The 27,941-nt window shown below is 31.9% G+C and overlaps 2 protein-coding genes and 1 long non-coding RNA gene across 6 annotated transcripts; 1 reads left to right on the top strand and 2 right to left on the bottom strand.

Annotated features, from left to right (window-relative positions):
• Nucleotides 1-394: 394 nt before the first annotated feature.
• Nucleotides 395-10,398, bottom strand: LOC127701999 (uncharacterized). Of its 3 annotated transcripts, none has more exons than XM_052205974.1 (6): nucleotides 9,899-10,398; nucleotides 8,168-8,329; nucleotides 7,092-7,236; nucleotides 6,086-6,388; nucleotides 4,333-4,547; nucleotides 395-780 (listed from the first exon to the last, which is right to left on the bottom strand). In XM_052205974.1, exons 1-5 carry the CDS (start codon nucleotides 10,354-10,356, stop codon nucleotides 4,353-4,355), a joined length of 1,263 nt encoding a protein of 420 aa, XP_052061934.1. In that variant the 5' UTR covers nucleotides 10,357-10,398; the 3' UTR covers nucleotides 395-780; nucleotides 4,333-4,352. The 3 variants fall into 3 exon arrangements, with proteins under 3 accessions (XP_052061934.1, XP_052061935.1, XP_052061936.1); XM_052205975.1 differs by having other exon boundaries at nucleotides 4,351-4,547; XM_052205976.1 differs by lacking the exon at nucleotides 395-780 and adding an exon at nucleotides 4,201-4,260 and having other exon boundaries at nucleotides 4,351-4,547.
• Nucleotides 791-3,101, top strand: LOC127702002 (uncharacterized). Of its 2 annotated transcripts, none has more exons than XR_007982266.1 (3): nucleotides 791-1,104; nucleotides 1,676-1,807; nucleotides 1,991-2,291. It is a non-coding gene; the product is annotated as an uncharacterized LOC127702002 (long non-coding RNA). The 2 variants fall into 2 exon arrangements; XR_007982265.1 differs by lacking the exons at nucleotides 791-1,104; nucleotides 1,676-1,807 and adding exons at nucleotides 1,850-1,942; nucleotides 2,848-3,101 and having other exon boundaries at nucleotides 1,991-2,263.
• Nucleotides 10,399-19,835: 9,437 nt separating the features above from the next.
• LOC127702000 (glutathione peroxidase 1-like) lies at nucleotides 19,836-27,443 on the bottom strand. Its single transcript, XM_052205978.1, has 2 exons — nucleotides 26,710-27,443; nucleotides 19,836-20,659 (listed from the first exon to the last, which is right to left on the bottom strand). The coding sequence occupies exons 1-2, from the start codon at nucleotides 26,902-26,904 to the stop codon at nucleotides 20,195-20,197; spliced, it is 660 nt and encodes a 219-aa protein (XP_052061938.1). The 5' UTR covers nucleotides 26,905-27,443; the 3' UTR covers nucleotides 19,836-20,194.
• Between the last annotated feature and the right edge of the window lie 498 nt (nucleotides 27,444-27,941).

Genomic DNA, 27,941 nt, shown 5'->3' with positions numbered 1-27,941 from the left:
AGGGATAGTTAAGAAATTTAGTGTTAGTTTAAACTTTTTGAAGTTCGGGGCATATAAACGTTGAAAATATGCCGCACAGCCCTATATTTTGACCTTTGAAAAAAATTGTAGTGCATATGAACTTTCCATTCTAGGATATGATTTTTTTCAAAACTTCATAGTAAAAGTGGTACAGTTTTAGCCGTAAAAGGAGTTCCTATGGGAAATTGCATTGTCAATAGTTACAGAAATGCAACCTATAGAGATTTCAGGAAAATCTGCATACAGATATATGTATCAGATATCAGAATGCAAGTTCTTATTATTGCATTATTTACCTAGTCGCATTATTCGCATTACAATAATTTCTGAATTTACATTTCTTTAAAAACATTATTATAATCTTGAAAATATGAAAATTATAGGAATTTCATCTTTATTGTCAGCACATATTATGATGAAATAATTTAGAACAAATACAATATAATGTCTCATGTAGAAAAGATAATGTATTTATCCTTACAAAATTCACACATGAGAAAGAAGGATATACATTTTCTCTGTTTAACCAAGTCATCTAGAACATCTTGTCAGTTTTATTATTCATTGTAAGGCAACTCTAGTGTCATAAATAGCAGAATCCAACATCATATCTTCATTTCAACTCTCATTTTAGCACAAAGTCAGTTTTGTAGAAAAACATTGTTTCCATTACTCCAGTGTAAACTTTCTATTTGCCTTGAGGGAAGTGTAAAAGAAATCACCACACTGTTTCCACTTGTAATTGTAAACTTGATAGAGCTGTAAAAAAACAAGTTACAAAATGCTTCTACATTAAAATATACTTGCTATTTATAGTTTGCCCTTATTTTGTGCTGTTATACAACTTTTCAAGGTTAGATTGAGTGTTGAGTGTTTTCAAACTTGTTTAACCATGCCACATTCTTTATGTGCCTGTTCCAAGCCAGAAGCTTGTAATCCAGCGATAGTTGCAGTTTGATGGCTCTTTTATAGCTTACTGTATGGTATGGGTTTTGCTCATTTTTGACAGCTGTATGGTATTGGGTTTTGCTCAGTATTGACAGCTGTATGGTATGGGTTTTGCTCATTTTTGACAGCTGTATGGTATTAGGTTTTGCTCATTATTGACAGCTGTATGGTATGGGCTTTGCTCATTTTTGACAGCTGTATGGTATTGGGTTTTGCTCAGTATTGACAGCTGTATGGTATGGGTTTTGCTCATTTTTGATAGCTGTATGGTATTGGGTTTTGCTCATTTTTGACAGCTGTATGGTATTGTGTTTTGCTCATTATTGACAGCTGTATGTATTGGGTTTTGTTCATTCTTGACAGCTGTATGGTATTGGGTTTTGCTCAGTATTGACAGCTGTATGGTATGGGTTTTGCTCATTATTGACAGCTGTATGTATTGGGTTTTGTTCATTCTTGACAGCTGTATGGTATTGGATTTTGCTCAGTATTGACAGCTGTATGGTATTGGGTTTTGCTCATTATTGACAGCTGTATGTATTGGGTTTTGTTCATTCTTGACAGCTGTATGGTATTGGGTTTTGCTCAGTATTGACAGCTGTATGGAATGGGTTTTGCTCATTTTTGACAGCTGTATGGTATTGGGTTTTGCTCATTTTTGACAGCTGTAAGGTATTGGGTTTTGCTCATTATTGACAGCTGTAAGGTATGGGTTTTGCTCATTTTAGACAGCTGTATGGTATGGGTTTTGCTCATTATTGACAGCTGTATGGTATGGGCTTTGCTCATTATTGACAGCTGTATGGTATGGGTTTTGCTCATTATTGACAGCTGTATGGTATTGGGTTTTGCTCATTATTGACAGCTGTATGGTATTGGGTTTTGTTCATTATTGACAGCTGTATGGTATTGGGTTTTGCTCATTTTTGACAGCTGTATGGTATGGGTTTTGCTCATTTTTGACAGCTGTATGGTATGGGTTTTTATGGTATGGGTTTTGCTCATTTTTGACAGCTGTAAGGTATGGGTTTTGCTCATTTTTGACAGCTGTATGGTATTGGGTTTTGCTCATTTTTGAGAGCTGTATGGTATTGGGTTTTGCTCATTATTGACAGCTGTATGGTATGGGTTTTGCTCATTTTTGACAGCTGTCTGGTATTGGGTTTTGCTAATTTTTGACAGCTGTATGGTATGGGTTTTGCTCATTATTGACAGCTGTATGGTATGGGCTTTGCTCATTATTGACAGCTGTATGGTATGGGCTTTGCTCATTATTGACAGCTGTATGGTATGGGTTTTGCTCATTATTGACAGCTGTATGGTATTGGGTTTTGCTCTGTATGGTATGGGTTTTGCTCATTTTTAACAGCTGTATGGTATTGGGTTTTGCTCATTATTGACAGCTGTATGTATGGGTTTTGCTCATTTTTTACAGCTGTATGGTATGGGCTTTGCTCATTATTGACAGCTGTATGGTATGGGTTTTGCTCATTTTTGACAGCTGTATGGAATGGGTTTTGCTCATTATTGACAGCTGTATGGTATTGGGTTTTGCTCATTTTTGACAGATGTATGGTATTGGTTTTGCTCATTTTTGACAGCTGTATGGTATTGGGTTTTGCTCATTTTTGACAGCTGTATGGTTTGGGTTTTGCTCATTTTTGACAGCTGTATGGTATTGGGTTTTGCTCATTATTGACAGCTGTATGTATGGGTTTTGCTCATTTTTTACAGCTGTATGGTATGGGCTTTGCTCATTATTGACAGCTGTATGTATGGGTTTTGCTCATTTTTGACAGCTGTATGGTATTGGGTTTTGCTCATTATTGACAGCTGTATGTATGGGTTTTGCTCATTTTTTACAGCTGTATGGTATAGGCTTTGCTCATTATTGACAGCTGTATGGTATGGGTTTTGCTCATTTTTGACAGCTGTATGGTATGGGTTTTGCTCATTATTGACAGCTGTATGGTTTTGGTTTTGCTCATTTTTGACAGATGTATGGTATGGGTTTTGCTCATTTTTGACAGCTGTATGGTGACCTATAGTTGTTTACATCCTTCCCTTCCTTAATTTCATTGGTTCAACAACAATTAAAAAAAAAGATCTGCCAAACAATTCATCCATGTATTGTCAAAAAAAAAAAAAAGATATCCAGAGTTTTACTCATGGTTTAAACTAGGGATATCAACTCGGTGAAGATTTACTAATGGAGTACTCGTTAGATTTACCGAGCGATACTCAAGTACTCGCACGGAAAAACATCTACAAAATTATACCCATTTTACGTATTGTGGGACCTTGTCTTATGGACGTAAACCCTCAACATTATTACCCAGGACTAGATAATAGTCCTAAGACATTTATACCATGCATACACTAATTATGTAAGCTGGCAATGATCTAATCAATTAATTAATAAACATCTATAGAAAAAAAGATTACTCAAACAATAGTAATTGGTAATCCTAAAAAAAACACATTTAATGGTCAGCAAAGGGTGATGATTAGAACTTACTGATGCCTTTAACCATTTTCTGAGGGTCGACACAGGGTGCAACGAAATTGTTCTTATTAAGTAATATTATCTTGTCAGCTTTTTCTGTGACGAGTCCATTCTCAACTTTGTTACGTAACTAACAGTCCTGCTGATGAAAATATTTTCTCTGACAGTACAGAGGTAGTTTAATGACTCAGATACGCTACGCTAAAATTGAAGTCTTGGAAAGGTGCTCTTGTGCATAGTCCACCTATGTTTGGAGGAATTTTAAATGACAATTAAATGCAAACATTTGAAACGTATATTAATTTTGATTAATTATGATTAATATTTAATTTTCCGGGAAGTGCTCTAAATAAAAATATTATTTCTTTAAGAAGGCAACAAAATTCTTACAGGAAACCGAACAGTCAAGTATCATTTTGGTATTCGATACTCTGTACTACCGAGCGATACTCGAGTACACGTTCACCCCTAGTTTAAACAGAAGACAATGTCTTAACATTATTGATTGATTGACGGTGTTGAACTCCACTTTCAGCTATCTTGGCTTTATCATGACATCCAGTTTTGATGATAGAGGAAGCCAGAGTACCCAGAGAGAACCTCCCACCTTAAGTAGGAAAACTTACAATCTTGGTCAATAAAGATTCGAGTCCTACACACCTAGTCAAGGGCAGGGTTCCAACTCACAATCTCAGTGTTGACAGGCTCATGATCACTGTCAATGAACTACTTAGCCCTATCCACCACCGAGGCCCCTCTATGCAATATGTCAATCTCTAAATCACCTGAAGTATAGAAAAGATGTCTACCAATAATATAACAATGCTGAGAGATGAACATAATTTCTCTATATATACCTGATGCTTTATATCTACCTTCAGTCCTTGCTATGGAACTGGAAGTTATTAAGCCTCATAAAGTTTTCTATCAATATGATTCTATCTTCTTCAACTAAAATGTCCATAGGTCTTGAATAATATATGGTGGCAACATCCTTCTTTTTATCAAGTTCCTTTCTTTGATACAGTTTAATCATATGATGGCTTGAGATATCAAGCAAGGTAAAATATACCTACAAATGAAAATACAATACATGTATCCTTTAGTATACAGTAAAATAATTACATGTTTACACTAAAACATTTTCAAGCCTATCCATGAAATATTGTCTATACATGATGCATGAGATCTAAGTCAAGGTTACCAACTTTCAGTAGAAGGTTAGCAGCCATTTTCTTAATTTGGTAAGAATATCTAAATGACTTCTATTACTTTTATAAATTTAAATGAGAATATCCCTACAATAATTTACCCTAAACAATGTTGACTATGGGGAAGGCTGTCACATAATTTCTTCCAAGGCTATACAACATCATGCTTACTGGTAAATAATGTGTGAATTTTTAAACAACATCTACATGAATTCCTCCACAGTTTTCGTTCTAATTTGTGTTCTCCATTATCCATAATGCTGCAAATTTGACAAACAAAATGTTATCAGAAATGGCTGCTAGCCTTCCACTGAAAGTTGGTAACCTTGACCTACATTTCATGCATAAATGAATTTGAGACTGAGTATTATGCATTATCAAAGAGATCCATGTAAAGTTCTAAAGTTTAACACTGCCTGATACAGAAAAAACTGCAAAGCAATACTGTAAATTCAGAAATTATTGCGTGCATTTATTATTGCGATTTTGTCATTTTAGAATAAAATGCGATTTTAATTTTTGCGATATTGAGAAAAATCCTATTTAAATCATATGAAAAATTTCAAAATGCGAGTTTAATTTATTGCGATTATAACCCTGTCGCTTTTTTCGCAATAATAAAAACATCGCAATAATTTCTGAATTTACAGTAACTATAAACAAGCATCCACTTGGGAATAATTGTTCTAGAGCAGAGTCCATTAAACAGTTATCATTGTAGAACATAGTCCACAAAACAATAATCATTGTAGAACATAGTCCACAAAACAATAATCATTGTAGAACATAGTCCACAAAACAATAATCATTGTAGAACATAGTCCACAAAACAATAATCACAGTAGAACATAGTTCACAAAACAATAATCACTGTAGAACATAGTTCACAAAACAATAACCATGTAGAACAGAGTCCACAAAACAATAATCATTGTAAAACAGAGTCCACACAACAATAATCATTGTAGTGCAAAGCCCATAAAACAATAATCATTGTAGTGCAGAGTCCACAAAACAGTTTTCATTGTAGAACAGAGTCCACAAAACAGTTTTCATTGTATAACAGAGTCCACCAAACAATAATCATTGTATAACAGAATCCACAAAACAATAATCATTGTAGTGCAGAGTCCATAAAACAGTTATCATTGTAGAACAGAGTCCACAAAACAATAATCATTATAGTTCACAAAACAATAATCATTGTACATGAAGTGCATCTTTCACCTCTCTTTTACCAAATAATGCATAAAAATCCTCTTTACCAGATTGTTACTTGAGAACATGTTGAAGTATTTTTGTACTGAAAAGTTGGTCACCTTGACTTACATTTCATGCACCAGCCATTTTGAGACCATGTTTTTTGTAAGTACTTTTGTAAATTGAACAGTTACTTTACCTTTGTACCATTCACTATGATGCCAGGCATTTTGTCATTACCCTTGGCATATTTCCTGACATCCAATAAAAGTTCACCAGCATGTTGTCCTAGAACATTGCAATCCAAATCTTCTTTTATTTCTGGGTTGAAGATCTCACACTCATCTACCGAAGAACTATCACTACTACCCAATGAACTTTTTTTGTGTCTTTTGTGCACTGGTTCTTCATCTTGACTATCTTCTGTTGAAGAGCTGTCACTACTACTACAACTACTCTCTTTGTACCTTTTCTTTGACTGATTTTTAAATGGTTGTGTTTTCTAGTAATAATATAATAATATAAATTAATTGACAGTATTATTATTAAAAGGAATATCTTTAAATTGATAATAATGATTATGAAATCTATATATTTATCTATGAATTTTTTCCCAAGCCTGTCAACACTGAGGTCAAACCCTGCATGTGTCAGATACATTCGTCTCTAATCTTAATTGACTAGATTTGTCAGTTTTCCTGCTGAAGGTAAGTGGGGCTATCTGGCATCCTCCACCAATAAATACTGACCACCACTAAATAGCCAATAGTGCTGAGAGTGGCATTAAACACAAAAATTCTATCAGTCAATCAATCCTGTTTTTTTTAAATATTTGTTTGTTTCTTCTTTTTTTTTTTTGGGGGGGGGGGGGGGGGGGGGGGAGCTTTAACAAGAAGAACTAATAAGTAATTTATCTAAATTTACCATACATGTATACCAAAAGCTTTTCCTGAATGTAATTCAATATTGTTCCTCTGAACCTGTTTTTAAATTTGTGGAATTGGCTTTTGAAGCAATACTTTAATTAATCGTTGTTTAACTCATTCACAACATTGTTCTAAAGATAAAATATGGTATGGGTGTCTATTTTTCATTTTTCTGAAAATGCATGAAATATTTGCCAATGGACATAACATTACTTCTATGTCACGGAATAAGTGTGCCTTGAGATTACTTTGCTCTTCAAAATTATATAATAAACATACCTTAACAAAGGTAACAGTGCAAATGTTGTAATCTTTTTCTTTCTCTTTATATGACATACTTTTGGTACATAAACGGAAATCTGGATTGGAGGTAACATCAACACCCAGTAAACCTTGCCAAAAACTTGGAGCTGTACCACCAAACCTGAAGAACATGATATTAACACTTGCAGGCCTAGGACAACCATCTTACTACACATGCATTCATTAGCTGAACTATTTACATAATGTAACAAAATGTGCATAAACTATTGTTTGCTTTTGCTTTTTGTGGAAATGATCTACATGTATAAATAAAAAAAAATAAACCAAGCCATATGCTATAGTTAGCTAGACTTACCAAACTTCTGCCCGCAATGACTTACATTTGTACATGCTATTGTCTTGGAGATTGGAGAATATTTTGGCAAATAACTGTAACACTGTAACAGGAAACATAACCAAAGTTTCATGAGTCACGCTCGTCTCTAGAATTTTTTTGAGTCTTTTAAAACTGTACATTTGAAATTGTAATTTCTGATGAAAAAATGCAATAGTTCCCCTTCAAAATGAGATGTCTGTGACGATTCATCATAATATCTTAATACAGATATATCTTGCATTTAAATCTTTCTGATATAAATGTGTATAATTCTATTATTTCACTGTCAGTTTGGTAAAATTTTCAGTAAAGCATTTAAATTTTAAAATAGATTTAACATGTATTTTTAAACATTCACACACACTACATGTATCTTATTAAACAAAGTGATGGTGCTACAATGCAACACTTTATCCTTATTTAAGTTTTTATCTGGGATTGTATAAATGGAAGACAGAATGGTTGATAGCACATTTATATAACTGTAGATATAAAATGAAAGAGATATTTACAGTTTTCCTTCTGTATATTTCGATATATATCAAAATTATATCTGTCCAGTACATAACTGTCATAAGGCAGGTATTTAAGACCTAAAACTTACAAATGTACTAACAGTTATTTAAACAAGTACCACCACTATCCATTTATAACATACTACTGTCATGTGTTTTGATAAGATGACAATGTAAATTCTTTTAATATATTTACTTACCTTGGTCTTAAATTACACATGGTAGCAAATGCATAGAAAAGCTGTGAATATATTCCATCAGCCACTTCTGATGTACCATCTATATACTGTTGTTCCCTGATCAGAAGACACTCTGAAAGCTCTTTAAGGAAGTCATCAATATGAACTTTTCCCATCACATCTCTACAATGAAAAAAGTCAATGTATGACTATCTCTTTTGTACTGGTTGGACTTGAAGTATGAACTTTGGTCTTGTGTGAACATTGAAAAACATAAAATATTTTTTTTAATTTGCAAGTTTGTTAATAAAACTTTTAAATGCATTAATAGCATTTAAAAGTTTTATCACCTGTTGGTGACCTTCTGCTGTTGTCTGTTCTATGGTCGGGTTGTTGTCTCTTTGACACATTCCCCATTTCCATTCTCAATTTTATTTACAATTTACAGAAAATAAAAATAATCAAATTTTCTTATCAAACATTAAGAAAATATTGAAGATGAAAATACATGTTTCAATAATGACTGAAAAGAAACCTTCAATTGAACACCAACTATGTCCAACTACATTAACTATGTACAGACTTTCCTAAATTAAACAAACGAACATCATAATGAAAATTGTTTAATTATATTAATACAAATAGTCTGGAAATGTTAAACAGTGTTCTCCCCAGATATTTCATATAGTATCCTGGTAAACAGGGAAATTTGAAATACCATCTTGTTTTTAAAAATTATAGCATCACATCCATAACACATCCTATAAGAAACTCTTTTCAGATAGCATCCCATTACCATGATGCTAAAAGGCCCTGGGGAGAACACTGCACTTAAATGTAAAAGCTTTAAATCAAATCCATATGCTCTAAATATTACACTGAAAGAAAACACACTAAAATCTTTCTATTTATCTTCCTCCTGTGTATAGGAGCACATTAGATATAATTTATTTCTAATTACATATATATAATTTGGGTTTATGACATTTATTAATAAAAAGAAGTAAACTAGTGTGAATAAAACAATAAAAGGGCATTGCTTTAGAAAGATATTTAATTAATGATAAATATTTATATACTTAACAAATACAAAAGTGATTATTTTTAGGAAACTCAGTGGTACATGTATATGTTATAGTATATAAAAAAAACCCTCTCAATACTAAAATTGGATCGAAAAAGTTTCTATGCGTTATGACCTGACATTTTCTTCTTCAATGCAGGTCATGACCTTCGTTTTCAGTTTCAGAGGTTGACAGGTATGCATTAGCCTAGAGGGGCCTCGGTGGCCGAGTGGTCTAAGTAGTTACTACTGTAATCACTAGCCAGTCAACACTGAGGTTGTGAGTTCGAACCCCGCACGTGCGGGTGCACTCGACTCCAATCTTAATTGACTAGGATTGTCAGTTTTCCTATCAAAGGTCGGTGGTTTTCTCCAGGCACTCCGGCTTCCTCCACCAATAAAAACTGGCCGCCAGGAAATAGCCCAAAAGCGGTGCTTAAAAGTGGTGTTAAAACACCAAAAAAATCAAATCAAATCATTAGCCTAGAATTTATACTTTAAAATAACATGAATATTAATTCTTTAGGATAAAAATCAATGTGGGAAATTTTTATAAGTAGTATCAACATCAGTGTGGTCCGACTGAAAGAGCTAAAAATGTAGGTGATATAGAAAATAAATATGTTGCAAAGTTTAATACTAATAGTGGAACCTCTGTTAATATGTTTGAGAAACTGCTTGTTGCATACATGTATGAGTCAATGTCATTGCTGTTATCTTTATCTGATGATTTTATCTTTTTCCTGATACTGTCCAACATTGGTTTCATGTGTTTACTGTAAAATTCATGAGTAGCAAATTGGCCTTGTTTATTCTGCAGAACCGCATCAAAATGAAGATGGGACTTCAAAGTACTCATATACTGTTCCTGTTCAACGGTAAACTCAGTTAGTTTTCCTTTCTTTAACAATACGTCTGAAACAGTAGGATTATAACTTTCATTGTAATAGATGTTTACTTTCTCGGCGTGCTTTCTTTTCCACAAAGACACACAATTTGGTATCACACTTATTTTAGGCTTGTGTCTTGGGCGTTTCATATTTGATACGAGTAATTTGTGTGTATGATCTTGGACACACAAGTGTTCCTCTTCTGTAGATGTAGTTGATTCCTGTACTTCCGATAGTGATAAAGCAGCCGTTTCCATAATATTTGAAATATTCGGCTCAAATTCGACAGGAAAAGGGAACAATATGGAAAGGGAACGGTAACGACTAATTTTATGTCATTAGCATAAGCTTATGCGCATCCTTTGTTAGGAGCACCTTACAAACGAGACAAATTAAATTGTAACTTGAATACTGCTTTTAAGGAGGAGAAATTTAAATTAATCAAAGGAAGAATGGGCTTTTTATTTATGTTTCATGCTGTTCTTTAACTCTTTGATGTACAGTACACGGTAGAGACATGTTTTTTTTTAAAGTATTAACAAAAATACCGCCGGAACTCCAAGGTAAATTCAAAAAGGGGAAGTCCTTAAGAATTGACATAATCAAACATTATACTTTATCAAGGAACAGAACGAATGGAAAACAACTGTTATATTCCTGACTCGATATATTTTGAAAATGCCGGGTGGATTAAGGGCATACGATACAGTTTCGATCCCATGATGAATTTTTTATGAAAATTTGCATACAAGCTATTTTTCACCTAAGCAATTCAAATATGTTATAAAAAATTTACCTTCATGTGCTACTTTAAGAGATAAAAGGGGTCGAAATTTTAGAAATTTACGCAATTTTACATTTCTATCCTTTGGATAGACACACCTAACTTTTTTATTTCAACAGAAGCGGATTTTTGATTTCAACACAGGCGGATTTTTGTAAAAACATTATGAAAATCTTCTTAACATAAATATGATCTTGATATGTACAACAATTCTTTGGAAATAATTAATTTTTAACAAAGTTTCAGGATTTTAGGAAAAAACGGCATTTTTTGCGGTATATTTATCAAATTTAAAAAAAATTCAATGTTGACTTTTTCATTAAAATTGGTACAAAAAAATCTTCATATACGTAATAAAACCTAATGCCATTTTAAAAAAAGAGGGGCCGGTCCATGTACTCGTTTTCAAGTTAAATCAGTTTAAATCATAAAAAACAGTCGAAAAATGCATCTTTTCATGATATGTCACAGTTTGACGTCACGAAAATATTTTTACGTTAGCAATATCATATTAACCCCCCCCCCCCCGCCCCCCCCCCCCCCCCCCTGTAACTGTAGCTACAAAAACGTCCCACTTGTATGACAGGTGTTTTATTGTTCCGCCACGGTAATTGATAACATTGTTGTGCTTTAGTTCTAGTTACGCTTCAGTTTTAGCATGTTTAATGTTTATCTTATCGACATGCTCCTTTTTTTATTTTATGTATTCTGTAAAAAGCTCCTAAGAGCTTATGCCTTGTACTGTTATATGTGAACCGAATCAAAATAATTTTCGTATTCTTATTCTGCAGATTCATATTAATACACATATATACCTCAGCTCATACATAAGAACATATTTCCATTAGAATGTTCTTGATAGATATATCCATTGCTTACAACGCATTGGTCGTCCGTTACGGGATATTTTGGCCGAGATGACCCTGGATAATGTCCTATTTTTCAAAATTAAAATATGTTTTTCTTTCCTCGAGCACGACTCAACAACACGTACACCGGAGTCTAATTTGTCATGAGCGAAACGACTTTTGTCACTTGCGAAATCAACCTTAATTTTTTGTGGGATTCGTAGTTCTTAAGCTTCCCATGCAATGATTTACGGACTAGTATTTGTTTATTTTTCATCGGCTTTGTGTGTCTGGTCTTTTTTAGAATTGCAAGTTCAAATTTCACTCCCACCGAAATTTTTATTTTTTTTCTGATGCATATGTGCACAAAACTCCTCATACTAGTAGTTGCAAACAAATTAAGAGCTGAAAAATAATGCAAACCTATTTTCAAATTTTGCCTATTTTCAGTCTGTTATTAGCTTTTTCTAATTTGGAAATTTTAAAACTTTAAAACTTGCACCAAAACATGATGTGCGATAATTATTTTGGAGGGGTGGGGGATACTCAAAGACCAGGTGCAAGAGCAAAGACCTTTTTAGCCCATGATATTGGACTTCTTACACCTATAAGACAAAAGGTTTTGTCGTTTTCCATCTTTCTATATGGTTTTTATAAGAAACGAAAGGACAAGAAAATGACAATAAACAAATAAAAACTTGTTTGTGTCACAAACCTTATTTTTCTGAGTTTTTGGAGAACTTTATTTCTGTATACACAGTATAGAAAATGGAAACGAAGACTGTGTCAAAGAGACAGCAACCCGACCTACGAGCAGAACACAGCCCAAGTCCTAACAAAGGCTACAGGTTCCTGAATTGGGACAGGCGAAAAATGCGGCGGGGTGAAACATGTTTTGTGAGATCTCAACCCTCCGCCTATACCTCTAGCCAATGTGGAATAAACAAACACAAGGCAAAACGAACAGTAAAACTCAGTCTATATATAAATTAAAAGAAGTCAGACTCCGATGATAGAATAGGTAACAGAAGAAACTATACGCAAAATGACAATGATAAACATAAACTGACAAGGGACTGCTAGCATGCAGTTACTGACATGCCAGCTCCAGACCTCAATTAAACTGATTGAAAGATTTTGTCTTTATCATATGAATATCAACCACAATCCATCCCGTTAGGGGTTTAGTATTATGCCATCATTAATTATACAGAGAAGAACATAACCGTATCATGCCAATAACTGGTTTAAGAATAAACGTGTTTATTTCCGATGCAAAGGCCCTATGAGTGAATCAATATTATTTCCAAAAAATGACATCTTCAATGACTTGACAACAGTATCGTAAATATATCCCTCGTAATAAGTCTGTTTAAATATTTGGTTAGCTTTTGAGGTGAATGACGACACTTTTGTGCTTTGAATAGAATATTACCATAAAAGATTGGATGTGAAATACCTGAAAGTATGAGATGTCTGCAAGTTGATTTATATTTACGACTGATGTCCTCGTAGCGATGATAAAATTTAGTAAAAGATTTAACAAGTTTGTGATATCGAAAATCCTGGTGTAATAATTTTTCAGATATTTATTCGTTAAAATCAAATATGTTGTTTCATACACGAGCGATTCGAAAAGTTAAGATATATGAACACCATACGATGGTGACAAGGGAACGTCACCATCTAAAAAGTTTAAACGGATAATTAACAATAAGAAATAGTTTTAATATTAAGCTTCCCGTTAAAGATATAGCCTGATATCAAGATCCAGGAAAGGGCAGTTTTCATTGTTAGTATTAGCTTTATTTAAAGTAAGTTTAACATGACACATATCTTTAGTGGACTGAAGTCGTCATTATTCAGCCAAAATATCATCCAAATATCTAAAAGTGTTATTTAATTTTGTATCAGATGTTGTTTCGATAGGTCTTTGCTGATTTTAGACATAAATTGTGATTTTTAACAATACAGAAACATGTCCGCAATAAGTGGTGCACAGTTAGCCTCCATTGGAATTCCGATAGCTTGGCGATATACGGAACCTCCATAGTGAACAAAAATGTTATCTAGTAAAAAATCAAGTGCAGTTATCATATAAAAACAGGTCCAATTGACATATTTTTTTGTTTGTCGTTACTAAAAAGTGACCTAAAATATATTCACATTCTGACTTTTTAAATGCCCATTAAATTAGGTATAGGAGATAAAGTGGTATATAGGGTAGAAAAATCAAATCTTTGAACAGATTCAGAGGCACCAATATGAGCATGCAATTTATCCAGTACTTTAATTAATTAATTCCACTTTTATCGTAGACCTTATTTGAAAAAAAATATTACCAGGTTTTTGATTGTACCAAGAGTACTAGTAAGCAGAATAGACAGTTTAGTAGTGGAACAATGGCTTAAATCGAAATAAATCTATATTTGTAGGTGTTTTGTGCAGCTTAGGAAGCCAGTACATAGTTGGAACTTTCATGTTATTCGGTTCTGCTAAGTGCTTGCAAAGAGATAGCTAAACGTTTATATTTGGTAACGATGTCATTTTCTGAAAATTGAGTCAGTTGGAATGTTGGTGAATTTATGATTTCCTTTTGAGTACCTCCATATTAAATTTACGTCCGACAATAATGATAATATTGGCAGCCTTATCAGACGGGACAAAAACAAATTGAGTGGTTTTAGCTTATGTTTTTGAAACGAGAAATAAGGCTATTATTGGCAATCATACCATGCACATCTTCTTATTTTTCTATTATGGTTTTTCTTAGGAGTAAAATGTTCTTTGAAGTTAATGTTTAATACGAATATCAACTATTTTCATTACTGAATTGAAAAAAGAATCTTAAGATTTGTTGTCAACTTTTTCTCGTTTTATCCATTTTATACAGTAAGTACGTATATTTTTATGTCACCGCTTTCTGAACATTATAACAGATATTTTCGACTGAATTTATACTACTAGTATACTGTCATTGCTCTCGATACTATGTTATTATTATATATATATAATATTGTGCGATATGCCGACTAGCTTACTACATTAAGCTTCAGTGCTTATTTATGCTTAAGTTTTGTGATAGCATGTTGCTTGCTATGCTTATCTGCTTTTTTCCGTTTTACTTGTTTAACCATGCATGTGTAGTATATCCTATCGGTTTTGTATGTTTTGTATGTGTGTATTACCCTTATTCGATGTGCCTGGTTTGGTCTTAAAAATGTACTGTATTTTTTATGTAGTCGATTCAAAAGCTCTTTCTAGCTTATTTATATGTTATTTGTAAATTTTGCATATCGACTTAAAATTAAACTTTTGATTTGATAAGTGTCATTACTATTCCCGTTATACCTCCAATGTTTTTTTTATTCCAATAATTTTTATTAATATCATTGTTAATGTCCGCTTCATTGTTCTGTTTATATTTTCAGTGTCATTGTTACATTTTAACTCGATTTCAATGGAAAATGACATTGTGTTTTTAATTTTAAATCCAGTGGAATTCTCTATGCATCCGTAAAACAATGAACTTTCAAAGAATCATCTTCTTTTCTATTTTCCGAACCAATTAATTTAAGTGGTTTTCCTCAGCAAAAAGCAAAAAATCTACCGTTCTTTTTGGGTTTGCACAGTGGGTGTCCCTTAAAAATTAGTTACTCATTTGTTTCTTACTAACATTCTTTCTACAGTATAAGATGGGCTTTATAGGTTACCTCTACCAACGGTGGCAATAACATGTGGATTCTGAAAATTCTGAGTATATACACCAAAATCTTAAATCCCTATCATTAACATTTTGCAATACCGACCAAAACTTTTGATTTTCCTACACTATTCACTACTATTTCCATACGCAATTGAAAGATCGACTGCTTTGAACTTGCTGTCGGTAACTGCGAGTACTCTCAGATCTGTACTTAGTGTCTTTTTGTTGTTTGGATGTACAAGTACCCTTACTTTGTGAAGAACCATACTGAATCCAACAACAACAACAACTGGGCAAATATGTCAATATACAGTTGGTTTTCCCATGGGTACTAACTGTGCACCAATTCTGGCTGACTTGTTTTTGTACTCATATAAAGCAGAAGTATTAGAAAACTTTCTCAAAGAAAAGAAAAAGCATGCCAATTTTTTTAATTTAATATATTTAATATATTAATGATACACTGTCACTGAATAATCCACATTTCAGTGAGAGCTTGCATCTCATATATCCCAGTACATTTGAGCTTAAAGGGGCATTAACTGTCAAGTTCATGTTCACCGATTTGTCTCAAATTCTCTTATTTGATTCATTACATACTAACATACTAAAACGTATATCCAAATGACAAAAAGAAAAGTGTTAAAGAAACAATTAACAATGCATGGACTCGATAATAAGTATCAGCATTTTGTGTGTATTTTAGCCTAGACGCCATCTAATTAACCATCGAGACGACCTCCGAAGACTTCCGACGGTCATATAACCCGATATAAACATAAATATAAATATAAATAGATAGGGAGCACGTGCAATCGGATTTTTCTAGGTCTATTTGATTTCATGTTACAGGTTAACAAATATGTAAATAATCGTATTTACCTGTATAACAATGGTATTTTGTGGATCGAATCAGTCAACCAAATGGTTCACCCTTGTTTCACTTTCAATGACTTTTTTTTCCTTTTAATAAATAAACACGCATATTGCATGCGTTAACCATCTCCATATATGGGTCAAATTGAAGGTCACATGAATACGGATTCAATGAGGTTAAATTATTGACTTGCAAGTCAATAATACATCAGCAATGTTTTTGAGCTCATGTTGACAAATTTGGGCCAAACTGACTGCTAGTGATGAGATATTATTTCAAAATTCCGCATTTATCAATGCTTGAAACCAAAAAGAATCGTATTTAAAATTTTTGTCTAAATCGTAGCTAATACCCCTTTAAGGAAACTACCTTAAATAGAACGATTCATATCTGTATATCGATAGCGACAGTGAAAGTTTAACAGATTGTGGATTCGCAATTCATTGTAGCAGGAAACTCTTACCCTGTCGATATACGCGGTCTCGCTCTATGTTTTGATTTGTAAATGTACATGGATTTATTTGATTTGAACCTCGGCAAACTAATTTGAAGCCTTTCATTAATGTTTAAATATGAGCAAAGCACTATTCCATCCAGCAAATCTTGCTACCAAATGTATTTTATAGAGATGTTGATATATATATCATTCAAATATTAATTTACAAAACATGACTGTAAAACTGTCGATTTTTACCACATTTATAAACTATTAATATTTATGACGCCACAGTGACATCATAAATAAAATTTCTGCACTAACTTTTCAGGACTATACCAATTTACTAATCAATCAATGAAATTTATAAAATAAAAATGGACACATTGATGAAGTTTGATATTTTTGTAATATAAGGGGACCAGGTAAAAAGAAAAGGGTAAATGTTAGGATATACAAATGTCAGTTTATATCGTAAATATGTTTTTCAAAAGAGCTTTGAAGGTGAATAGTTGAGAGTTGAAACCATTGATTGAAATTTTGGACCTTGTTTAAAAAAAAAGCATATTACCATAAACATGATAAACCATGCCTGCCATTTCAAAAAAAATATCGTGTAGTCAATTGACTCTAGTTTGAGACCAGAATGCAATTCGAGAACCTTTCGGGAGACTTTTGACAACCTTATTATTGCATTCAAAAGTACACAACGATTACCTAGTATGCTAATCAGAATTGGCTAAACAGAATAAGCTCCCGAATAGTACTGTCTAAATAAACTGTATGTGTTTAGAGAGTGATAGAATATAATAAACTGTATATTTTTAGAGTGTGATAGAATATAATAAACTGTATATGTTCAGAGAGTGATAGAATATAATAAACTGTATATGTTTAGAGAGTGATAAAATATAATAAACTGTATATGTTTAGAGAGTGATAGAATATAATAAACTGTATATGTTTAGAGAGTGATAAAATATAATAAACTGTATATGTTTAGAGAGTGATAGAATATAATAAAATGTATATGTTTAGAGAGTGATAGAATATAATAAACTGTATATGTTCAGAGAGTGATAGAATATAATAAACTGTATATGTTTAGAGAGTGATAAAATATAATAAACTGTATATGTTTAGAGAGTGATAGAATATAATAAACTGTATATGTTTAGAGAGTGATAGAATATAATAAAATGTATATGTTTAGAGAGTGATAGAATATAATAAACTGTATATGTTCAGAGAGTGATAGAATATAATAAACTGTATATGTTTAGAGAGTGATAAAATATAATAAAATGTATATGTTTAGATAGTAATAGAATATAATAAACTGTATATGTTTAGAGAGTGATAAAATATAATAAACTGTATATGTTTAGAAACTGATAGAATATTATAAACTGTGTATTTTAGAGAGTGATAGAATATAATAAACTGTATATGTTTAGAGAGTGATAAAATATAATAAACTGTGTATGTTTAGAAACTGATAGAATATAATAAACTGTGTATGTTTAGAGAGTGATAGAATATAATAAACTGTATATGTTTAAAGAGTGATAGAATATAATAAAATGTATATGTTTAGAGAGTGATAAAATATAGTTAACTGTATATGTTTAGAGTGTGATATAATATAATAAGCTGTATATATTTAGAGAGTGGAATAGAATATAATAAACTGTATATGATATGTTGTCTGTAACCACAACACATGTTTTATAAATAACCTTCATTACATTCGCCTTAGGCAAAAGGTGGACTCGGTGCCATTTTGAACATGCAGTGAGATAGAGTTTGCGGACGACGTAGAAGTCTCACTGAGAGTTTGAGATGAAGAAGATCAATACAAGCGCTGTTGCTTTGATGTTTTATTTTTATTGTTCGTATAGTGATTTTTTCATGGTACGATTTAATACTTAAGGATGTACTTGGGTGAAATTAAAAAAAATCTAGAATTTAACATTGATACTATAAGTCGGAAGATCATTAGTTAAGAAACAAAATAAGCTTGAAATATTGATAAGTTATGGAGCTCCTTTTCGAGATATTTAATTTTTTAACTTGAAATGGCCGCCGGAAAAGGCTGACTAGGACTTTTACCTTATATTTGCATTGGTATTATTTGGGTCTCAAATCGAAAGGAAAGAAATCTAAAATCTGCTTAAATTCTGGTAAATGACCTTTTATGAGCAATTAAAGTCTTATATGAAAAGAAAAATTGATGTTATGGGGCAAAACATTTTACCCTGTATTGAAGGAAAAAAACCAAGGAGTCCTGACACAAATTCTTAAACCTCACCTAAGTACATGTACATCCTTAATATTCTTTCGTTTCCTTTGATGAACTACTACCCATTCTATTCAATAATAGAAGTAATATTGTAACTACGAAGGTCAATTGGTTATTGCCATGATCTTTCTTTAGGGTATAGATTTGTCTATAGCTGTTATGACCGTTCTGTCTTTTGTTATGTATTGTTTCATTTTGTTTGAAGCATCCACCACTCTATTATTGATAGGTCCCAACATTATTTATTCCTGGCAAAACATGCATCCGTTGTGTGCGAACATAGTTCGTCAACGTCAGTACCGTCTTGCTTTATCTCTAGGCGCGATCTCTTTTGCTTACCATCGGGAAAAAAAAACAAAACAAGCGCTTTTCTAGTATATCATGCGATTTTTTTCTCGTGTACATTCACCATATTTCGTATCTTTTGTACGACAAAAGAGCCTGTTTTAAATGCAATGGAAAATTACTGTTTAATATATAAGTATCAACGCTTTGTTAACTCAAAAATTTATAGAATAATCTGATTTACACCTTAGATATATGCAAATGTAATAAGACATTTAAAAAAGTTAAAATGTAACACTTGCACAAATGACTATATATCAATTTTCAAAACGAGTGCTCGATGACAGCCTCAATTGGTATACTTTAACCAAGTTATCTTAGCCATATGGGACAGTTCTGGGCGACAGCATCAATTAACGTCGCATTATATGATATCATTTGCTAGAATCAAATGGCTTATAATGGAAAATGGCATTTTCATCCGAATAAGCAGCATCATATCATATGATTAGTTTATTGTTTTATAACAAAAATAGGTTGATATTGAATGACAGATTGAACATTGTCAATCCTAACAGATAACTACCGAAGTATGTAGAATAAATATGTTTTTTTAACGAATTCGTTAAAAAAAGTCTCTGTATCTTTAAAGTATCTATGAAGCCGATGATATATTTTGTAAAAAAATATAGTCTGTAAAAATATATTGCATGGTAATATTGTCATTATGAAAAAGACTTTGGCCAAAGTCTATGCATACGTAATATTGTCGAGGTATATAATTATTAAACGATAGTATAAAAATATCCACGAATTTCTCAATATTCTGTTTCACATGTATATACATAAATAATTAATCAGTGATGAACGACATGAAGATGTTCCTTTGGCTGCTTTGGTATTCGTTTAAGTTGTATTTCTACATCTCGTTTGATTTGTTCGAAAGATGCTTTTTGTGTATAACGTTTCACTGGAATTCCATCATGCGATATAATGAATTTCTCATAGTTTCCACTAACGTCATGACGCGTAACGGGATCCCAGCAAATAAATGTATGATCTCGCGAGATTTGACAGTCGTCGTCTGCTGGATACGGCTGTTTCATTTTCAAAAATTCATAAATCGGATGACAATCTGATCCATTTACTAAAACTTTTGAAAACAAAACGAATCTTGGCTCAAATTTTGATCCAGGTCGTACATAGTAGAAGAACGGTGACATTTCTGTGTTCTCCAGTGGCTCCAGTTTTCCTAGTTGATTAGAGGGAAACACAAGAACCACAAGTCCTCTTGTTCCACAAGTGCTGACAAGTTCATTCAGCTGAAAATAGAATGAAACATGAAAAAATAAAATGCTTGTAATGACTACTACACATCACAGACTATTATATAATATAAAGATAAAAGTATTCGTCAATTACTCAATTTACCACTAACACACTTCAACCTCAGTCAATTATATTGTCAAAACTTTTCAATGAACAGAAAATAGGAATTGAATAATAGTTGATTGCACGGTTTAAGCTAACAGACTAATTTATGTTCTCTTTAGGAAAGTACACCAACCGTTTTTAAGCGAGTTGCAAAGAACGTATTGCTTTTTAGAAATTATATATTATTCATGCCAATTCCTAACTTTTAATAATTATACACATGTTAACTATTTGAAATGACATGTCAGTATTAGGATGAACAAACAAGCTCGTGATGGACATTTGTGTATGTTTTGCATGCACGCCTTCAGGTCTATGCATTGTATCATACTTTTGACAAATGGAGTTGATTGTATAAACAATTAAATACATATCATTATATTGATAACACCATATTCAATCTACTAACACATCCAGTAAGCTAAATATAAAGACAGTACCGCAGTAAAAAATAATGACAAAACACTTAAAAAAAAACAAGAGGATCAATAATAAAATTATGTCAACGAAATGTGAAACTAAGGTCTCAATTTATTAAAAAAAAAACGCATTTAGGAACTACAATGTAAACATATTGATTTTCATTTTTCAGAAGGAATATAACAAAATACGTTACCTAAATCAATACATTTATCGTTTTCACGAAATAAATATTGTTAAATTATGCAGCGATTTCTGCACATTCAAGAATTCTGAAGTCAGATATTGTTTGTTTTAAAATCGAATTTTAATGTTTAACAAAAGTAAATATTTATGGTAAATATCAATATGATAACAAGATTTTATTAGCAACGACCAAACAATGTTATCAAAAGTATTCATAATCCTCCAGATTTCAAATTGAGGAATGAATAAAATTATAGTGAAGTTCTGCATCTGCGTACAAACGACTACATAATTATGTCCCTTATGATGAATCACAAACTGTGTTATTAAATTTCTTATACACTGTAACTGCGATTCTGAATAAATATGTGTTGCAAACAGACACAATTTCGTCAATCATCATAGAATAAGATGTTTTTTATACAACCGTTTACGGGACGTATTTTGGTATACCGTCGTCCGTCTGTCTGTCTGTCCGTCCGTCGTTATCATGTCGGTCAATAACCCCAAAACGCTTTAACCAATTTTCATGAAACTTTGGTGAATTGTTTATATCTATTGACGTAAGCTCCCTTTCGATTGTTATAAATTTTAGATTTTACGTTTCCGAGTTATGGGATTTTATTCATAAAAAAGGGGAATTTTCCAGTTTTCAGACAATAACTGAAAAACGCGTTGCTCAAGCAGTTTTCATGAAACTTTGATAACTGGTTTGTATCTACTAAAATAAAATCCGATTAGTTTTTTTTTTATAAATTTCTGATATGACATTGAGGAGTTATAAAACTTTATTCGTTGAAAAAGCGAAGGGCGTATCATGCGCTCATGGTGCAGCTCTTTTTTTTAAGCCGCACTTCTCTTATTTATTCTTTTTTACAGGGCTTCAAACCAATTTTATGGCAACTACCACAATTGTTTAGGACCACGGACATTCTTTATACTAGGTAAATATCTGTTCAGAAGTATTATTTGTGATTATTTAATTCTCTAACAATTTTTTTTTTACTAAAATGCACGTAGGAATTTTCTGTAATAGTATAAAGAACAAGGCTTCGGTCAGATCAACCTAACTGATATCAAACCGTATTTTTAAGAGGCAAAGGTGTAACTTAATAAAAAAATCAAATCATTAAAATAAGGACTAAAGTATGAAGAAAAATTAATACCCTTGTTCAATTACTTTAATCGTGTGAACCTGTTAAAAATCAAGTTCAAAGTATTAGGAAAAATATAGTTTACATAATACATTCATCAATTTACAAAAAAGAATATATTATCAATTAAATTATAAGCAGTGAAATTAACTTGTCGAAGTCATGATAATTGAATATAACGATCATGATATACTGTATGTTAATGCTTTACATTGCGCATTATTGTGTTGATTCACAAGGGTTGACATTCCAATGCAAGTCACTCACTTACGACATTGTACTACTATTTGGCTTTTATGTCAATTTAATTGTACGCTAAGTTTAAAGAAGCAATTGAAGTGCAACTTTTTACATGGTGAAAAGAAAAGTATATTTTTAATCGGCGTCAAGTGTTAAATTCGATATTTTGCTCGGTTTCATTTTAACAACACTTTTAAAAATTAACGTTCATGGTCAGTTACTTTCAACCTGAGATTACTATAACTGTGTTACAAAAAATGTATAGTGGTCTAAGCTTTTGACATATGTGTACTGCCTAATTTTTGGGGACCATGGATCATCCTGGATATTTTTTGGAAATTTCTGTTCTACCTTTTTATTTAAAATGTTTCTCCTTAGTCCCTTAAACATCGGATGGCTGTTCCCTTATTAAACAAAAAGTAACCAAACTGTTATTACTTCAAACTATAAAAATACTGCACTGTACCAATATATAAATAAGATGTGGTACGATTGCCCATGAGACAACTTTGCGCCAGAGACCAAGTGACATAGAAGTTGGCAACTATAATAGGTAACCGTACGACCTTCAACAATGAGCAAACCCATACCGCATAGCAAGCTATAAAAGACCCCGCAATGTAAAACAATTCAAGCCAGAAAAATAAAGGCCTGAATTATGTACAAAACAATTATCGCAAACAAAATTTGATATACAGCAGTCTTTATGTAAAAATTCACTTATATAAAGATTATGTGATGTTTTTAAGTACGAAACATTATATGAATGGAATTTATAAATAATCTCGATAGGTAAAAACACATATCCAATTTTACTTTTTTTAATAAATAAGTTGATTTGTAAAACAGATTTGAAAACCTTATGTAATGTCAATCGTTTTATCATCTGATAAAGTCTAAGTTTAACATGTTACAATTGTTACATTTGTACTGATATATAAAACAGGTATTTTTTCCCATGGCAGAGAAAAATACATTGATTGTTTTCCCCTTTTAGACAACCGATATATAATGCATTCTATGTAGTATTCATTTACACGTAACCACACACAAAGCTTTAGCCGACACGATCAGTTTTTCCTTGTGAAAAAATATACCGTAACAAATAAGTGCAACGCAAACCAATGCATTCCATAGGAAGTATATATATATATAAAGAGAGAGATTAGTCTTTCTATGTAGATTTCTATAGAACGCACCACTTACCGTTATTTAGATATATATGACTAATTTGTATACGATATAATGAAGTTTGTTATAAAGCGGAACCTCTATAACCTCTGAACTTTGATTTAATAGTTTTATATCTAAACTTACACCAATATTTTATTAAATAAAAAAAAACACTATCACGTTTGAAAACTTTTTACAACACAATCCTCTGAACTTGATGAAAAACTCAAGATCCGCGGTTGTCGTTAAACTTTTTCGACAACTCTATGAGGGATTTGTAGGTGACCTGTGTTGACCTGTCGCAAGGCTAAATTTCTGTTCCTATCCATTGTACCCCAATTTACCAGTGGCCTTCAAACTTTCCAGCGCATCATCCCGGACGAACCCCTATTTTAAGACCTACCGATTGTATTTATTCTTAATTTGTTCTTGTCCTGAACATGTATTAAATGTTTTCTTCTGGACACAAAGCAAACAAGAATCAATCAATTAATCAATCCTATGACCAGGAAAAATTGCTGACCAGAAATGAATTTAAAAAATCATGCAGACAAACATAATACACAGGCCGTCACCCACAAAACACACGATTATAATGGCAGGTGCTAAAATGTCCACTTTATTATTTTTTTTTAGAATGGACTTTTTTGGTATTTTTAATAAGTTTACATGTCTTATCCCCTGATGTACGCACACACATTGCCATTATTTGGATTTTTTGAGAAGTGGGTTAATCCACATTCAGTTATGATAGATATTTGATAGCACTGTACTTGTCCTAATATCAAAATATAAAGAAATCTTTTGTTATTGATTTTATATATTTACTTATGGTGAAGACCTATCAATCTGGGTATTAGATATTTAGATATATTGACGCCTTGATGTTGAACTTGAAAACAGTCAACGATATTTGTAATTTACATTCTTTTAAATTAAGTGGTACTTAGTTCAATCAAGTTCAGTGTACATTAATGGTTTGTTAAATAAATGTTTCTTTTTAGTTGCATTTATTTCAATAGGGTATTGAAAAGTAAGGAATTTGATCCTTTGGACGTTTTTTATCATTTATTTTGCAAGTACCTTAGTTTATCAATTGTACCATCACAAATGCATCACGAAATCAATTTCATATCACTTTCTGACGTACGAAACATACATTACATCTACTTCATTTGAACTTTGCTGGATATTTGTCTCATTTGCAATCATACCACATCTCCTTATTTTTATATTAACGAATTCATATGCCAGGACAAAGTAAAAAACTACTCAGCGTTTTTAAATATTTTTCTACTATCATTTATATATTTGTTTGTATTAACTCTACGCTTAGGTTTCGGGAGGATACCTGTGTTGTCGCTTTTGATCAGTCTCGTTCTTGTATACGTCTTTTGGGAGTTCGATTCAAATATAAATAAATACTATCAAAGAGAGATCAATTAAAAACCATTAGCCATCTAAAGAAAAACAGCATACTCCATTGCAAAAAACAAAAGGACAATACAACAACACAAATGTCACAAACAAGACACAGAGGTCTAAAAATTGTTAGCAGATTAAGTAATGAAACCGAAACGTAAAAAAATTAACTAATAGTAAAAATGTGAGGGCAATGCAATGTGTAACTACCAACTTTTTCCACGTCTAAGTCTTTTAAAATAGCACTCTCTGCTCTTTTACAAGTATTCTGTTCGCGCTGGTTTTACTGCCCGGTTTCTATTTGATTTTTATTATTTAATAATCAAGAGTTATGTGAGTAAGAGTACAGCGAATGAAAGTTTATGTGTGGAGTGACGAGTTTTAACTGAAAACTAGGCAAAACGATATCGCGTTAATCTTACAGTGTGTTTAATGGTTATTAATATGACAACACAATAATTACAATTATCAATCAACAAGTAGTAACTGCATTTAAAACTTATTTAACTGAACATTAAGTGGCTAAAGTCAATTAAAGATAAATTACTTTTTGGACTCATTTATGCTGTGTACTCTTATGTTTGTTCTTAGTCAGGTGGTATCATAAAAAGTGTATATCAAATTAGATCATACACGACTTTGATTTCAGTACAAATGGCTGTCATTATAAACTTATCAAACTTAACATTTGTATGTGTTGCTAAGTTTAAATAAAGTATAGATATGCTTCTTGATATCCCCTTACTTTTTGGATGGACCACACAAGACTTTGGTTTCAGGACAAAAATCGGAAACACAAAATAAAAAAAAAAAAAAAAAAAAAAAAACCGCATAAGATAATAGACAAAACAAAACAAAAAAGGATCACCATGACAAATCTTAACGGTACTTGAAATTTTATGTTTGTTAAACTTCAGATACCTTCCATTCTATGCATGCCTTTTATGCAAGTTATCTTACTGTAAATATTAATATGATAATTTTATTTACTATGAACGTAATCTTAAACTTGATTCATAAGTGTTATGACTACAATTTATAACGCACTTATTAAAAAGACAGTATATATTAAATTATACGACATCATAACCCTAGCCAACAGCATGTCTGAAATGAAAAAAAAGTTACCCGTCGATATTGACAGTCTTGTATTGATAAATTATTTAAATAATTTGTACATTGAAAAATGCATATAGTTAGTGATACTGATACCTCAAATATTTTGAAAAGAAAATTTTAAAAACCTTTTGATAGAACAACCGATGCAACAGTTTCTTTCGTCCGTTACTAAGGCACCAATCAAGTGCTGACAGATAACTTGTTTAATGTATAATTTATATCACCTGTAATAATTCTTTTTTAGTATTCTTATCACAGCTCGCCATGTTGACTACCAATGTAACTTTCCCATCATACTTAGAAAACTGTTCCATTTTACCGTTAGAAAGTACTGCTGACAGTTCATAGAAAGACGAAACACAAGACATCGGAATCAGTTTACCACATGACGATGACGGACTATGGTTGTGGTTGTTCATCCCGAAGTTTTTCCTGAATTTCAAACTAAATAAGGATCTACCACTTCCAACTAAGACGAAGTTTCTCCTTATTCTCAACTGTATAGATAACTTCTCTCATGTAGTTTCAAGGTGTAATTTTCTTTTGGCTTTTTCGCAGTCTTTGTGTCAGTACTATTGCAGTTTCAAATTTTTCTCTTATACAGTCAACTAATGCAATTGAGATTTTAAAGTTATATCTGAATATGATACCACTGTGTGTTTGTTAATTCTGTCTATCACTTACATATTCAATTCAAAATGTTTCAATATACTCCCGTTATATTATTGCTTCCGCTCGATACAGTTTCTACAATATGTTTTTTTTCTCTTAAGTGGAAAATCAAATCACGACTTTAAACGTCCTCTCATATAAAAAATTTCTATTGATCGAAGATTTTATTTCATACAAATTTAAACAAGATGTAAATCCAAGACCTTTCAGCAAAGATAAAATTTTAATCCCGTAATGAATGTATACAAGTCCTGTTAGAAACATACCAGGTGAATCCTGTTATATATGTCACCTGTTATTCATACTTTTAACCAACCTATGCTATTTCTCGATCACCTATCAAGTTTGCATCCCGATGGTAAAAATCTATAATACCTATATACGCGACAGGTACTATATATATATTTATTGCATATAGATTTAACGATACAATTATTTGACATTTTCAGTAAAAGTTGATTTAAATATATTTCACTTTGATTGTATCTAAAAGGAAATAAGAGAGTTGTTTATTACGTTAAATAAGTACTTATTGGACGACCAGATATGTAATAGGCATTTTTATTATTAAGTCATTATTGTTTTTCAATGTTTGTTATTGTTTTAAGTATATATAAACACTATATGCTAAATAGTGTGCCATAAAGTTCTAGTGATTAAAATATTTAATAACAAATAAAATAAGTTTTATAACAATGTAATATGTAAGTATTGTTAAAATAAATTGTTGTCACGGCCTTCATATAAAAAGAGCACTTGAACACAGAGGAATGAGATGATGGAG

Source organism: Mytilus californianus, unplaced genomic scaffold (assembly GCF_021869535.1).
Source record: "Mytilus californianus isolate M0D057914Y unplaced genomic scaffold, xbMytCali1.0.p SCAF_5, whole genome shotgun sequence".
Classification (NCBI taxonomy): domain Eukaryota; kingdom Metazoa; phylum Mollusca; class Bivalvia; order Mytilida; family Mytilidae; genus Mytilus; species Mytilus californianus.
Note: the sequence above shows the minus strand (reverse complement) of the source record. Positions and strands in the feature narration are given on the sequence as shown.